At 34.1% G+C, this 12670-nt stretch overlaps 1 protein-coding gene across 1 annotated transcript; it reads right to left on the reverse strand.

Moving 5' to 3' along the window:
• Positions 1-6314: 6314 nt before the first annotated feature.
• Positions 6315-11853, reverse strand: LOC136224712 (mitochondrial ATPase complex subunit ATP10). The gene is made up of 7 exons (XM_066013120.1): positions 11605-11853; positions 11462-11502; positions 11281-11344; positions 8961-9140; positions 7261-7332; positions 6709-6884; positions 6315-6614 (listed from the first exon to the last, which is right to left on the reverse strand). The coding sequence occupies exons 1-7, from the start codon at positions 11761-11763 to the stop codon at positions 6497-6499; spliced, it is 810 nt and encodes a 269-aa protein (XP_065869192.1). The 5' UTR covers positions 11764-11853; the 3' UTR covers positions 6315-6496.
• Positions 11854-12670: the final 817 nt, after the last annotated feature.

A 12670-nucleotide genomic window follows, 5' to 3' on the forward strand; every position in this document is an offset into this window, starting at 1 on the left:
CGTATAGGATGGAATTCAATAACTTGATAGATAGAACTTGATAGATATTTTGGAAAGTAGTTGTTATTAGTTAAATAAAATCTCTAGTTTTGATCCGATTTGAGTTTGAAGGGAAAAATTCAATATGCATATACAAATGCGATAACATCTTACTTCGGTCAATGTTAGACCTCAAAACTAGGCCAATTTTCAAATCCCTGAACCTCGAGCCTAACAAAGCGCTAAAGGACTCCAATTAATCATGAAGATATTTGATAATAGGCAATTTACCATACCATACCAGATACGTGGACCAATAGGTGTACATTCGAAATTGTAACTGCCTTGACAACAAGACCAATGAAAGAAGCACACTAGCTCATAAAGTTGTCATCGCCGTAACACACGACTTGTGGTTAGAAAGCGCCAAATCTTGGTGGGACAGTTGCGAGATACATTCTTTCTTACACCTCTACACGTGGCCTTGACACCAGCTAGGGCATAGAAACTAACAATAGTCCAAAACTACCCTTTTTGTATCTTATAAACATAATATGATGACTGTACAGAGAAGGTACACCATTACTGAATCCTAAAGTTCATCCTTCTCCTTTTTCTTTTACTCTGCGTATTTGACTAACTTAGACAACAAAGTGTGGAGTTATCGATTTCTGATTCTTTCTTTAATCTTTTCTCTATCTTATATAAGGCGATGCATTAGTCGACACATGATCCGAAGGCTCACATCAATATAAAATAGAATAAAATAAGAATATATAATATAGTCCAAAGGAATATCTTAACATGGTAAAATGAGAAAAGGAATTAAAAGTAGTCAATGATATCTATGGTTTGGCGTATAGTAAGCAAACATGAAACGTTGCAGGCATTATGCGTCACTGCACAAGTCATTGCTTATTAGTATTTGTTAATCATATTATATAATTAATCAAATTAAGCTTAATTATGTACAAACAATTTATAGTTGATTACTTCAAAATTTGGATATAATGAAGATCTCTAGATCACCAATTATGAACATTTATAGTAGTTGTTAAAATCGGAGTGGTTAAAGAATATAAAAAAATAAATAATCAAAGTTAAAAGTTTAATCGGAGTTTAAACATAGTTTAATCTTGGGGCAGCGTCGACGGGTGGCGTTCTGAGGGATGCACATGGTAATTGGATTAGTGGGTTTGGGCTTAATGTCACGATCTGTAATGCTCTTCTAGCCGAGCCATGAGGGCTATACTATGGTCTTGCATTGGCTTAGGCGATGAGATATCGGAAGGTCGTTTTTTAACTTGATTGCCTCAACATCGTTGCTTTTATGCAACGGGATTCCCCCGTCTCCCATCCTTTTCCGTGGTTGATCAACTGGTGCTGTACTCTTAGAGATCAAGACTGGGAAGTAACATTCACACACTTTTCGTGAGGGCAATCGTGCTCCTAACTGGATGACGAAATTCACCAGGAACTCTCCTTTTAGAACATCACGAGCGTGGTGTGCCTCCTGCGAATCTCCTTAACATTCTGCATCAGGATCGCCTCTTAATTTTATTTCATTTTTTTTCTGGACCTTCGGCCTTCTTTCTATATAAAAAAGTAGAGTTCTAAAAATCCTATAAAATAATAATTTTATATTCATTTAACCTATTAATATAGTAAAATATTAACAAATTTAATAAAAATTAGACTAATAATAATATTTATTTAGTACTATCAGTTTATAATATTTTAATATTTCAAATTAATTATTTGTAATGGTGTGTTATGCGATTTATATATTTAATTTGATTATTTATTATATAAATGTAAATGAATTATTGTTAAGTAAATTGTATATGAAAATCGTATTATCTTATTAAAAATTAAAATTTCTGACAAAAATGGAATGTATATAAAGAAAAAGAATAATGTAAGCACGTGGAAATTCAGAGAACATTTATCTTTATATTATATATGGAGTAGTTGAGTAGAGTTGATTGAGTAAAGTGCATTTGACTTGTGCATAAGATATACCCTCTCCATATCCTTCTTTATAAACATATTAAATCTTTTCAAGTAACTTATGCCATTTTTAATAAGCTATGTTCTTAATAATAATGTTATTTTATAATGTGACATAATTATTCTATGCTTTTCTTGTTTTCATATTTGATTCAAATATTAAGCTAAATAATAGGTTATATATGGGGTAAATTATATACGTGGTTATAAATTTTTTCCTATTTCACACTTTGGTGTATAACCTTCAATTTTATATACAAAAGCGTATAACCTTTTGGCGACCTTCCACTAAAGTGTACAATCGGTAATTGCGAAAGTCAACGCGTCACGTCAACAAATTCACCTAATTTAAAGTCAAAAGTTGACCGGTCAATGCAAAATCAATATGTCACATCAACAATTTTTTTACCGTCATAATTAAGTTATACACTTTAGTGGGAGGTCACCAAAAGGTTGTACAGTTTTGTGTGTAAAATTGAAAGTTGTACACCAAAGTATGAAAAATGACAAAGGTTGTACACACACGTACCCATTGTATATACAATTGCACAAAATGCTATTTATATGGTGATATGCTATTATACGGAATGAGTCTCAAATGCCCAAGAAAGGACTTAAAGGTCGAATCTAGTATTTGGGCCTAAACAAGCAAGCCCATATTAAATGAGAACACAAAAGCTCACATATGGAGAATTCCTTACAGGAGCTGCCTAAGCGGATATATGGACCAATAGTTATTACAGATCCCAAAAGCACGCTCCTAGTTCCCATCAAATGCGGAATGTATTAAAGAAAGGAGTCTGAAATCAATAAGGGATTGTCACGTGTACATGTACATAACCTGTAATTTAGGTACACAATTACTTATAAATAGTTTTGGATTCAGGGCCTCAGATACGTCATTCTTAAGACATTCTCTTCTAATCATTTGCTTTCAAGTTATTTGTACTTTCCAGTACCACATTGACTTAAGCATCAAAGAGAGTTCGTCGGACTCCGACCCCTTCCTAACTGTTTGCTACTGTTCGGAAGCAGTTAGAAGATCTAGTTCAATATATAGAACATCATATGGAAAAGATATAGAATATATTTTAAAGTTATGGGTCAAAAGTAATTTTAGTTACATAATTTTATTTCCAATATAATATATGATATAATTGAAGTTATAATGTTGATAAGTTGGACCAATTTAGGTATTTTTAAATGAAACATTATTTTTAGTTACAAATTCTGTTATTCCACTCCACCCATGCACTTTTTTTTTTTATTACTAGACATATTCATAGGCGAACTCCAATGGGCTTTTGTTTAAAAATACTTAGTCTAGTCTGCTGTTAATTTAGACAGGTTCAGACTTAAAAATAAAATTTGAAACTCAGCTCATGTAAACCGACTAAGAACAAATATATATAATTTTTAATTAAAAAATAAAATTTATTCTTAAAAATAAATATTTAATATATAAATTTACTAATTAATATTAATTGGGCATGCCAAGCCGACATATGCTATTTTTATAAATTTCAAATCCGTCCAAAAAATAGATGGACTTTATTGGACTTGGACCTTTGGTCCATTTTTCTTATCTAAACCCGGTCTAAAGAGACATGTGCCTAGGCGGGTCAGATAAGTACCCACGCCCGTGATCAAGTCTACTTATCACTCATTAATGATAGATAAAAAAACACATGTATATACTAGATATTGTATAAATCATATCTTGTCTAAATTATTATCACGTGTTCGACACAAGATGAAAAAAAAAGTATCGAGTATTCTATCCTTAAACATGTTCTAAAATTGTAAAAATTGCAAAACATATTGTTTTATGAATTAATTGATATGTAACTGGTGCAAAACACATGAATAAAATATTTGTTAATAATATCTAGAACTGGCTCAATTTATCAATATTAGACTCTCAATTATATATTTATGATATTAGGGAAAAATACTCTTAACTGGCAATGATACGATTTTTTTTTCTTATTCCTATATATATTGCAACTATATGACATTGAGCATGGTATTGAAGTAAAAAGCCAAAGAAAACAGTGTGTATAAAGAATGGCGATAGAGACAAGAATGAATCAAATTATGCATAAAAAATGGAAAGGTACTGAATGAATTATATAAGTAATGTATGCTTTCGGTACATATAAACCCATTTTAAAACTATAAGATCTCAGAAATAGAGTCTCACTAATAACGATTAGATTGTTGCAATAGTAGTACAATAAATTCTTAACATATGATGTGCTATTCGAGAACGAACTAAAGCTAAAAGGCATGTAACAATCTGATCCTTACTTAGGCCATTCCTGCAGATACCATATTTTCATAATTGGACCGTCATATATAAAAATGTCAAAATCAATTATTATATCATATTATGTGATTTACATATTCCACATTATCATATACAATATAAATATTAAACCGTCACCTCTACAATTCTACAATTCATATTATCGTGTCGGAAATTGATATATTGGCCCAATAGCTTTTTGGCTTTACTAAAAAAGGTGATGTTTATTAGAACTTTAGAAGATGAATGCAAGATGCAAAGAATATGTGGATTAAAGCAAAGAAAGTGGGCCTGAGACTGTAGTGTTTTATGTCTTGGAACCCATCGTATTGGGCCCAACATTAGCTCCACTTTCATATAAGACAAACCATAGAGACACAACTCTTCAACTCTTTCAATTATTTTCTTTTAAGATCTCTCTCTTTTTAAGTAGAGATGACATAACACCAACCTAACAAAAATTTAATTTGTTAATATTTTATCAAACAAGTGATCGACATAAAATTGAAATATAAACTTTTGGATTAGATTAAATTAAGTGAGTTGCTATATACCGTACCCAAATTCCGGTCCACCGCCCATTTTGGACATATTTGCCCTCCTCACTTTTTGAAACAAGAAAATGGAATTTGCTCAAATCCTCTTTACCTTCCTTGCATTTTCTCTCCAAAATCATAAACCCGAACAACAATAATTAAAATTATGAAAATAATTGATATGTGACAATTGGAACCTCGAAAATGGATGATTACGAGTCGGAAACATTAAGATTTATATTTTTTTTATCAAAGAACTCATGAAAATAATACATATTTTTCATGACGATTTTGCATTTTTCGTCACAAAAAATAGAAGAATTTTTAATTTTTTGTCACAAAAAATTGAATGATTTAGTATTTTTCTTCGTCACTAAAAATTTTACGATTTTGTATATTTCAAAATTTGGCCTAAACGGATGCATCATACAACCCGACCTATGGTGGGAACGGATGCGGCGTACCACCCGATCCATGGCCGGAACGGGTTCCGCATACCATCCGACCTATGGCGGGAACGGATGCGGCGTACCACCCAACCCATGGTGGAACGGACGCCGCATCCGTTCCGACCATGGGTCGAACGGTATGCCGCATCCGTTTAGGCTAAATTCAAAATTTTCTCTCAATTTTTTTTTCTCAATTTTGACAACATTTTTATGGCAAGGGCAAAATTGTCCAATAGAGGCGGTGCTAGCAATTTTGGATGCGGTATATAGCAATACCCTTAAATTAATCTGTTTAGCTTGGGATCAATATAATGATAGTAATGGTTCTTTCTCTCTGCTGGATTCTTTCTTGTAAAACTGCTGATGTTTTTACGTCCCGCGGAGTTAAAACGATGGGTATTAGAAAGACTCTTAATTGGTTCAACAACAAAAGGTACAATGAGCGTATTGGTGCAGCCAGATGCTTCAGTGGTGGTTGATCACAATAGGAAAACGTGTTGCGTTGCTCAAAATAGTTAGTTTTTGCCTAATGACCTATCCAAAATCGGTGAAATCTCAACCATCCAACTATCCATACTCGTTCAGATTTCAATAATTTTTCAAATTGATTGACTCATTGAACAATAACGTGTGATAATTGAAACCGTACGAACTGGATGCAATTACACCAATTACTGCCCTACTTTTAAGATATCATTCCTTTATAGTAATGATAATTCATTAACGAGTTTAAAGAACAAATTGATCTGCTCCAGACCCGGGGTAATAATTCGAATTATCATGTCATAATCATATAATATTATTGATAAATTTCATACAATTATATATGATACAAAATACACATAAATGATAACTTCGATAAACTACTCATTCACATCATCATCGTATCAGAAACTGCCACCTATCCTTTGACGGATTGGCAACATTTGAGTTTCTTCCTTTAATAGGTTCAAAAACACATTCTGTCTTTCTCAAAATCCATTTCCATGATCATCCTCTTCTCAGAACATGGAAATAGAAAAGACATTCCCGGAACAAAATGGAGTGGTTTTAATTTAACAGATGCAACTTCTGATGATTCTGAATCGTAATTCACATTTACCGGTATTATTATCGATCCTAAGCTGAAAATACTTCGATGTTTTTACCGGATTTCTCGCGAAAACTATCAGATTTAAACAGTCAAATCCAAACATGATGCACATAAAATCACCTCATTTCTCATCCAGGAGCAATGATGTGCAAGAAAGGAGGGAAAACAACTCTTCTTCGGAGGCAAATCCGGAGCCTTGCCATCTTATTCTACCGAATTTGTCGAGTAGGAAAACGTACCTGTACAGTTATAAGAACACCAAAACATATATTTGAATCAAATTTATTCTAACAAGGAAAGACATAAATCATGAACTGAGAAAATATTTCATACCCAGTGAGAAGGTTCAATATTTTAAGTTCTTTTCTGAAGTAATAGTGGTCGTCAAACGAATAAACAATTTGCTTCTGGATCGAGCTGCTTTCATCAACAGTTGATTTCTTCATGATTCGAAGTAACAGCTTCTTAATTAGAAACCGACGTAGGAGCCACGAATCGATAAACGAGACCTGAAAGTATGAAACTTGATTATTAAGTCAACCATAAGACGGACGCAGGGGTTAAGGGACAGGGGGTCATGTAGGGTCTGTTGACCCTGACTCCAGGGTATGGAGATGTCCATCGCTAAATTTATAAATTCCCTCGGTAGTTTCAATCTATTAGAATCAGTAATTGATTTGACATCCATGATGGAATATGCGATATATCGTCACTAATGCTCCATTCCAAAAAAATCTGTAATTTTTAACAAATTTTCGTCTATTTAACCCCAGAGTATTTTGTTCCAGCTTCACCACTGAATGATTGCATATTGTTTGCATCATCCTCATGCTTTTAGCCAATCAAAGTCGCTCGAAAAGGCTCTAGTTAAGTGTGAAAAAGTACCTCATACAGCTGAATATTTTTGGCATCACTAAATTCGCTGATGAAAGGCTTGGTCCAGGAGTCAATCATCGCCTGTCAAGAAAGAATGACAGTATTGTAACACATACCAGGAAAATAAGGCCGTGACGACCATACACATATGGTGACTGTAAGCTTAAGTTGATAGGTAATGCTCCAAAATAGCTTTTATTATTATTATTATTATCATCATTTCTGACACACCCGTGCGCGTAATACCCCTTAGGTCTGAAGAGTGTATAATACATCATCTTACTTACCATGTGTTAAAACTCCATTACCAAAATGGCTAGATTTGAAAAACCCTAAACCCTCTTTGGTCACTTAGTCTAAGAGGCTCTGATATCATGTCAAAGAATCATTTAACCCAAAAACTTAAACTGGTAGGTAACGCTTAAGAATAACTTTGTTATTATCTCGGTGATCAAATAAATTAAAAGGCATTAATTCTGAAAACTGTTAAGAGAAATTAAGACCCTATACCTGAATTCTAAGAGAAGTTAAGCCATTCTTCAATTTTTCCAAAGTAAATTACAAAGTTTGAGCAACATAAGACTGTACCTAGATATCCATGGTAATTACTAATTACTCTACTAAAGCTAGTGATAATATAACCAAGCATTTGATTACAGTTTGAGCTTCTGTCTTTCAGAATTGACAAGAACAAGTGAAAAATATTTGACTAGTACAATACAAGCACATTTACTAATCTCTAGGAGTGCTAAAACAAAAATATTAGGTTTGAAGTTTAGTCCTGCATAGTGGTTTCATTTCTGATATGCATAGAAGATCTAGGAAATTTTATCGAACTTTTTAGGCTCTGTTTATTTGCCGAATAATATTATGTTTTGGAAAATATTGGAATTGGGAAATTTTTGTGTTGAAAAATAAAATATTTTCAGGTGCTTGATTACAACACCAAAAAACGGAAAGAAGTACTGGGTGGCTACTGTTTTCAAAAGGGTAAGAATGAATGGAGTAGGGTTCCAAAAGCTTAGAAAAATGTTTTTACTCTTTTCAAATGGATAAAACATTTTCCTCAACTTCTTCATATATTTTTCTGTTTACTAACTTAAAATTTTCCGTTAGACTTATTTTCCTAAGCAAACAAACACCGGAAAATCAGGAAATATTTTCTTACACAATACTTTCCGACAGACAAGCAGGGCCTTAGTAACCGGTTGGTTTTCCTTTTTTTAGTTGTTTTTTTTTTACCGTTTTACTCCAGACAATACATAAAGTGTTTGATTAGAATTAAGAAACAACTATTTAATAACTATTTGGAAAGAAAAATCAGCTAATATAATACCTACTAGCAACAAAAAACAATAATAGCTGAATCAAATAGGCATAATTATTGGACAAGTTGAAACATGTAACACCAACTGGCCTTCTATACTTGGCTAAATAATTTGATTGACCCCTTTTGAGATGTCTCAAGAGTCCCCCGAACTTTTAGACATGATTTAACCCCGTAAGTCCTACATGACAGAGCAACATGGAGATTTGGACAAGTACAAGGAGGCTAGAGATGTATTAAACTTATTATAAATGTATTGATTGGAATTCCTACCAAAGAACAGATTCAGCAGCATAATAAAACTCAAAACTTACATATGCAAAAGCAACATAATCAGAGATGAATAAACATAACCCAGAAAGAAGATGTTCAATTTCTATACCTGAGAATTTGCTCGGAATGTAAGACACAGTAATGATACTTTAGGAAGAGCGGATTTGTCAGCATTATCCTCATTTCCAACTGGCAACTTCAGAGTTTTACCATCAGAAAAATTAACATCAATGCTTGGAAACTTTATGGCAGCCATTGCTGGAACTATAATTTTATTTGCCACTGAAACCTGCATAAATAGCATCCACCAACTAAGCAATCACTTCCAGATGGATTCATGACTCAACAGAGCCTTTTATCAGGTGCAATACAAAGTAGATCATGCAATAGAGAACAGTGAAAATTAGAGCAACTTTACTTACATGGCTAATATATCCCTAGCCTCCCAAAATTTTCCAGAAAAGTATAATGATCCCTCTAATGTTGAAAATAACCAATTAGTCTCTTGAAATTGCTTAAAGTGACATGATTAATCCCCTAAATCCGACGTGGCAAAGCAAGTGGAGGTTTAGACAAGTTGAAGTGTGTAAGAAAAAGGGCGGCCCGGTGCACTACGCGTCCCCGCTTAAGCGAGGGTCCGGGGAGGGGTCTCACCACAAGGATGTACTGGGAGCAAGCCTTCCCTTGCCAATGTTTTTGGCAAGAGGCCGCTCCTAAGACTCGAACCAGTGACCTCTAAGTCACACGACAACAACGTTTACCGTTGCGCGTGTAAAAAGGGCGGCCCGGTGCACTACGCGTCCCCGCTGAGCGAGGGTCCGGGGAGGGGTCCCACCACAAGGGTGTACTGGGGGCAAGCCTTCCCCTGCCAATTTATTTGGCAAGAGGCCGCTCCTAAGACTCGAACCCGTGACCTCTTGGTCACACGACAACAACGTTAACCGTTGCGCCAAGGCTCGCCCTCTTACCGTTGGGCGTGTAATCAAAGAAAATTCAGGGGCCATTAGGTCACTTTAAACAAGTTTAGGGGGACAATAGGTCACTTTCAATAAATTCAATCGGCTAATCGGTCACTTTAACTGAGTTAATTGGACTTTATTGAAGTTCTTGGGGTAATCGACTTTTATGGCCAGCTTAGAGGGCTGTGTATATGTTAGGCCTTACTTCTCTTTCTATTGACAAGTTCAACTAATTAGACCAGAAATCAGCTTGACTGCATTGAATCTTACTTCACAATGTAACAACATTATATCACCAAACAAGTCACTAAACATACAAGCATAGTTACTAAGGCGCCAGGGTCCTGGAGTCTAGACGCGTCTGAGCAGAAATAAGGTGTAAGGAAAAAAAAAAAAATACAAAATCATAAATAACAATAATTATAACATAGCTAAAATGCAACAAATACTCAAATACTATACTAAAATATATCCAATCATCCATATTCTTAATAATGAATTTTAGTATGAAAAAAAATCCAAATTATTTATTAATGCTTTTATAATCATAATTCGTGGTAATAAATTCTAAATCTAAAGACTAAAGTTCAACTAAATTAAGTTAATTAACTAATAGTCCAATGATTATTACTCATCAAGAGTAAAGTCTCCATAGTCTATATTCATCAGGCAACAAAGTCATCGCCACCACTATCATCATCCCGAACATCATATTCATCTTCAAGTTTCTCAATCTCATCCTCCTCATCTTTAAGGTACTCATATTAAGTGGGATTCTTCTCCTTCCTCATCTCTAAGAATTGTAAGGGTTCATTTTCAAACACTAAAAGATGATGATTTTAGCTTTCTAGCACTTGAAGTACATGTATTATGATATTTCTCCTACTTCTCTAGTATGATAAGCACTTACTTCAATCGTAGATGTTATAGGTAGGGAAAGGTTGAGATTGAAACAATCACTTTTTAAATTGGAACACCCTACAAAACTCAACTAGATGTCGGATACATTCCATTCCATAAATGTTTGGCTTATAAGATTGCACCTAGGGATGCCTCCAACAAGACGCTAGGCTCAAAAAGGCGTGGGCGGCTGTGCCTCTTGAACAGAGCTTGCCTTTTGGCTTTTCAACCAACAAGTTTGGAGTCTAGCGCCTTTTATGCCTAAGACGCACCTTTAATAACTATGCATACAAAAAAACAAGAAAGCAATGATGCAACATAGATCAAAAAATTTAGCTAGAGCAATCATATTTGGCATAAATGGAGAATTATATAGACATACCAACGGTGGTTTCTAGCATGATCATACAATTTACAGAAACAGTCCGCCTGATACACTCCGTTAGACACGAATTATCAGTTTGTTGCATTTGTATAATCTATTAATCATGTAATTACATATATCACATAACGCGATTATGACATGAAAATCCATTTTGACAGCCCTAAACAAACCCATAATAAGCTCACCTTACCACCATGTTTCTCAAGCTCAGCCATATCAGCAAAGTATCCCCTATTCATCTCATCTTTACTGCCCTAAATCACACACAGAATGATTAACTAAATCCTCTATACACAAAACTATAAATCAGCCACAAAGATAAAGTTCAAATTGCAAGTATTTCAGCACTAAATACATAATACTTACAGCCTGGCACGCTCTTTCTCAATAGCTTCCTTATTTCCCAACTGCAAACAAGTTTTCAGTAGCAGAAAATTAGCCGCACATACACATACACAACATTACAATTTTCACAGTTCGAAAATTTTCAGATAAGCGCAAATGAGTACCTTGTAAAACTCGAGGAAGCGAATCGAATTGTTTCGGAAGAAATGTGAAGAAGGGAGAGGATTGAAGAGGTTCTTCTCTTCATGTTGTTTTTGAGATAGAAGTAATGAAGCTTTGGTTGAGTTATTTGTGTGCCTTACTAATCGATTCAGTCTCAACATAGTTCTTCTGCCGCCGTCTCTGCGAATGGAGGATGGAACGGTGACTTGCGGTTCTATATTCTACGAGTACGTGGCGGAGTAGTGCGGCGGTGAGAGCAAAGACGGAGCTTTCTCTTTGTTTTTGCTTAAGGCCTGACCTAAAGGCCCATTGCTTGAAGATCGTTAGATCCATTTTAAAATTTAGGCCCATCTTCATAATTATTTGGGCTTTTTATATTTATATTTATATCTAATTATAAAATTATAATTAAATCATATTCCAAAACTTAATTTTCAATATATCATTATACCCTAATTTATAAAATTTAAACCTCAATTTATAAGAGCAACTCTAGTAGTTAGACACTTCAACTATTGCCACATAACCAACTATTGCCACATAACCATTTTACACTATTACAGAATACCATCCACCTTTAAAACACTCTTCTTAAATAATCTCTCTAGTGGTTAGATATCTTCCCATTATTTTATTTACTTTAATCCATTTTTTTTATATTATTAATACTTATTAATATTAAGTTATTCATTAATTGTTATTGAATTAAAAGGAGTAACCAACATTTTGTGTTGCAGCTGGTCCACTCCAAGTGCAGCTTTTATTTTTTTTTCCGGAGAAACATGCCTTCTATGCGATTGAGTGTCACTTTCTCCTATCTCAGCAAGAAATAAAGCGTGTATCTCTCATTTTCTAGTGCATCTAATCTTTTTCTTTCTCAACCTTTTCAACAAAGAACACTGTCCAAATTTGAACAGCCTCCTTATATGGACCACTCTTTTTCCTCCTCTAATGGTTAGAGGCCAACAAATAATTTTATAAATTTACAGATCAATCAATTTTTAAGTCCACTAGAGATGCTTTAAATCATAAATCCTAAAAAATATATTTTAGACCTTTAATTCATAA

The sequence above is a fragment of the Euphorbia lathyris genome, chromosome 3 (assembly GCF_963576675.1).
Source record: "Euphorbia lathyris chromosome 3, ddEupLath1.1, whole genome shotgun sequence".
Taxonomy (NCBI): domain Eukaryota; kingdom Viridiplantae; phylum Streptophyta; class Magnoliopsida; order Malpighiales; family Euphorbiaceae; genus Euphorbia; species Euphorbia lathyris.

Bases quoted from the DNA above. Each gene is read 5' to 3' on its own strand.
- LOC136224712 (XM_066013120.1), bottom strand. From the start codon at position 11,763: ATGTTGAGACTGAATCGATTAGTAAGGCACACAAATAACTCAACCAAA. The intron at 11,503-11,604 runs GTACTCATTTGC...ACTTGTTTGCAG, and splicing joins GCTTCCTCGAGTTTTACAAG to TTGGGAAATAAGGAAGCTAT. The intron at 6,615-6,708 runs GTATGAAATATT...ATAACTGTACAG, and splicing joins ATATTGAACCTTCTCACTGG to GTACGTTTTCCTACTCGACA.